Here is a 3,924-nt window from a genome sequence, read left to right on the forward strand (position 1 = left end):
CTGGCAATCAATGTGTGGCGTCACCGGTGGTACTGTAATGACGACTGCACCATTGAGGATGACAGCTTAGAAAGAAGAGGGCAATGGTGATCCCTCCCAGAGCAGCACAGCAGAGTGTAGCGCTCGCATCACAAGGTCACCCTATCTCACGGCTTGCACCTCTGCATTGGCAGGAGAGGGTTGCTGGGTTCGCACAAGGCTGGGGCGGGAGCGGGAGGGAGGGGGGAAGAGATCTGGATTTTTTTTCCCCCCTCCCTTAAGCAAAGCCACAATGGAAACCAGGAAGGAGGTGGTGATGTTTCTGGAAGGGACACAACTTGGCGCTCTAGTTGGCAAGAGGGTGCCTAATTTGTCCGAAGCAGTGGGGAGCCCGGCTCCGGAGCCGCAGGAGAAGATGATCCATCGGAACTGCCTCAGCCCCAGACCTGGCCCCTTGTCGTCCCGGGAGAGAGGAGGAGGAGGAGGAGGAGGTGGCGGAGGAGAAGACGAGGAGGAGGTGGAGGTGCTGCCAGGGACAGGGACGGTGCCGGAGAGCCGCTCGGCGGCGGCAGCACTGCTTTCGGCCGGACAGCAGCCCCCCGCCCCGGAGCCCCCCGCCAGCAAAGGGCAGCAGAGCAGCTCGGACACCGAGTCGGATTTCTATGAGGAAATCGAGGTGAGCTGCACCCCGGACTGCGCCACGGGGAGCGCCGAGTACCAGCACAGCAAAGGTACCCAACTCCTTCCCATGCCTCCAGCCCCCCGCCCGCTCCGGGGCTGGGGGGCAGCACTGGGGGGGCGGGGGGGCTGCCGGAGGGGGTCTTCCCCTCGCCAGCTGAGCGAGGGGCAGCCAAGTCGGGGTGTGTAGGGGGGGATCTCCTTTCCTGGCTGATTCCTCAGCTCCCTGCCACCGGGAGACTTGTCTGGGAGTCAGAGGACACGACACCGGGCAGCCCCCGCGTCCCTGGAGGGGAGCCAGGCTTCCCGCCGTGGATGCATCAGGTCTGCAGCTTGTCCCGTAGGACCCCCTTGGCCAAGACCACCACCCACTATCTCCCCTCCACCTTTTTTATTTTTTTATTCTTCCCCATCGCCTGGACAGTGCATGCTCCAGTAAATCCCTTCCGAGCCTCCCCACCGGCGGGGTTTTTTTGTATGTGTGTGTGTGAGCAAGATCAAACGGGTTTTCTGGCCGAGAGCTGTTTGTGGTTTTGCAGGGTGAAATGTGCCCGGGCGAGTGCGGATGCGCCCATAAAGACCGTAAAATCGCTCGCCGACTCCTGCCTGCCCCAAGTGCGGCAGCAAGGTCCTTGTTTGCACGTCGGGTTAAACAAAAAAAAAAAAAAAAAGAGGAGAGGTCCAAATTACCTTGTCACTTCTATGTCTCGGTGGCGCCAGTTCGGAAATGGTCCCAATGAATTAATTGCCTTTGGTCTCGGGCACAATGAGGGAGAGTTGCATTTGAAAGCAAACGCAGCGGCCAGGCCCCTTTTCCCCCTGCCCCCACTCCTTATTCCCACCTTCCCAGCCCGGCAGAGCCCCCCTCTACCCCGACAACAACCCACTTCTCCCCCCTCCCCATTCCTCCATCACTTCAAGAAGAAGCCGGGAAGCACTGAGAGCGCTGTCTGCCCTCTCTCGTCCCTTAGAGCCTCGTTGAAAATATCCCATCCTGGGCTTTGGAGGCTGAGCGGAGATCCCCGAGGCCTCACCTTCCCCTCGGAGGGAGCAGGGTCCCTGCCTGCCGGCTGCTCTGCTCCTGGGCCCTTGCTGGGCTGGAGGAAGGGGCCGCGGAGCCGTGCGGCTCGGGCGGTGGGCACACCTGCCTTTCCGAGCCGCCCAGGGTCGGGGGATGCTGCGGCGGCCGCCTCCGGCTTCACAGTGCGGGAAGCGAGCGGGGGGGGGCATCAAGCAGACACCCCCAGGGCGGTGCGTGTGTGTTGGGTTGTGTTGGGGGGGGGGGGGGGGGCAGGTAGCCTTCCAGCCAGAGTGAATAAGCACCCGTCAAACCCTTAACCGGTGCTGCATCCCCTTCTCCCTGCCCTCCCCCCCGGTCCCTCTTCGATGTCTCCCCAGCATCCTCAGTGCACCCGGGCAGGCACAGAAAAGGCGAATGGGGAGGGCTGGGGGGAGAAGGGAGCTCGCTGGGGAGGCGGGCGGCGAGCATCCCTCCGAGCCCACCCGCCTCCGAGCGTGTGTCTCTGCTCCGGGCTCCCCACGCAGGGCCGTGCTCCGAGGCGCTGGCCGGCAGCCCCAGCGGCGGGGGGGATCACCCCAAGGGCAGCGGAGGCAGCGGCGGCTCCCAGGGCTCGCTGGCCTGCAGCGCCAGCGACCAGATGCGCCGCTACCGCACCGCCTTCACCCGCGAGCAGATCGCCCGGCTGGAGAAGGAGTTTTACCGGGAGAACTACGTGTCCAGGCCCCGGAGATGTGAGCTGGCGGCTGCTCTAAATCTGCCAGAAACCACCATCAAGGTACGCGCAGCTCGGACATGTTTCCAATTAGCACGATATAAATCTATATGGCCAAACTTCCTTGCAAAACTCGGGAAAGCACTTCGCCAGCACAACCCTCCCTCTACCCCCCCACCCCCCCGCCCCTTTCCTGGCCCTACTCGCACCCTGCAGCAAGCAGCAATGCGGGAGAGGGGATACGGCTCCCGGAGCCATCCCAGCCAGTACCGTTAATCCGGCCTCTCCCTAGCAGATTATTTTTAATCCTCCCTTCAGTCCAGTCCAAACCTCTCTCAGCTCTTGGGGGAGGGAAGAGGAGGCCAGTAGCAGCTCTTGTTTTGATCTCGCTTTGCTTTGCCTTTTCAAAAACATTTGCACATGAAAATAAAACCGATAACAATAATCCCAGGTGGTTCTGGCGGCAAAACGGCAGCAAGGAGGCAGCTTGTCCCGCCGGGACCGGGGGGGTCAGCAGGACAAGCCCTAGGAAGAAGAAAGGAAAAAAGCACCCTAAGAGTGCTGCTCCGCTGGGTCTCCCTGTAGATTTATAGGGGCTTAACTGATCCCTCCGTACGTGATGACAACTCCCTCTGGGAGCGAGAGCCGGCGCCGGTCTCCCCTCGCCGCAGACCCGCTCCCGCCCGCGCCGCCCCGGGGCAGGGGCAGGGGCCGGGGCCGGGGCCAGGGCCGGCGGTCGGGCGGAGCGGGCGGCGGCGGGTGACGGCTCTCGCCTCCCCTCTCCCCGCAGGTTTGGTTCCAGAACCGCAGGATGAAGGACAAGCGGCAGCGCCTGGCCATGACCTGGCCTCACCCGGCCGACCCGGCGTTTTATACCTACATGATGAGCCACGCGGCGGCCACCGGCAATTTGCCCTACCCCTTCCCGTCCCACCTGCCCCTGCCCTACTACTCCCACATGGGCATCGGCGCCACGTCGGCTTCGGCCGCCACTCCCTTCAGTACCCCCCTGAGGCCGCTGGACACCTTCAGGGTCCTCTCCCACCCCTACCCGCGACCAGAACTGCTGTGCGCCTTCAGGCATCCCTCTCTCTACCCTGCCCCGACTCATGGACTCAGCAGCGCCGGGGGCAACCCCTGCTCCTGCCTGGCTTGCCACGGCGGCCAGTCCAACGGGCTGGCGCAGAGACCCTCCGGATCAGACTTTACCTGTTCGGCCACAACCAGGACTGACTCCTTCCTCACTTTCACGCCCTCTGTGCTGAGCAAAGCCACCTCAGTTTCCATGGACCAGCGAGAAGAAGTACCTTTAACGAGATAAACCTTCGCCTCAGGGTTATTAAAAACTCGCTCCTTTCCCGGGCGTCTCTTCGAGTTAATGTACCTACAGCCCGTGTTTATTTGATCGTTCTCTCTCCCCAGAAGTGGACACCTACGGAAAAAAAGACTAAAAATAGCTCAGTCTTAAAAGGATTTACATTCCAAGGGGAAAAAAAGAAGGAAGAAAGAAGTGACTAGCGATTTATCTCTGAGA

At 61.9% G+C, this 3,924-nt stretch overlaps 1 protein-coding gene across 1 annotated transcript; it reads left to right on the forward strand.

Moving 5' to 3' along the window:
- Positions 1-271: 271 nt before the first annotated feature.
- EVX1 (even-skipped homeobox 1) lies at positions 272-3,711 on the forward strand. The gene is made up of 3 exons (XM_075495566.1): positions 272-710; positions 2,203-2,453; positions 3,181-3,711. The coding sequence occupies exons 1-3, from the start codon at positions 272-274 to the stop codon at positions 3,709-3,711; spliced, it is 1,221 nt and encodes a 406-aa protein (XP_075351681.1).
- Positions 3,712-3,924: the final 213 nt, after the last annotated feature.

This window comes from Mycteria americana, chromosome 2, assembly GCF_035582795.1.
Source record: "Mycteria americana isolate JAX WOST 10 ecotype Jacksonville Zoo and Gardens chromosome 2, USCA_MyAme_1.0, whole genome shotgun sequence".
Classification (NCBI taxonomy): Eukaryota; Metazoa; Chordata; class Aves; order Ciconiiformes; family Ciconiidae; genus Mycteria; species Mycteria americana.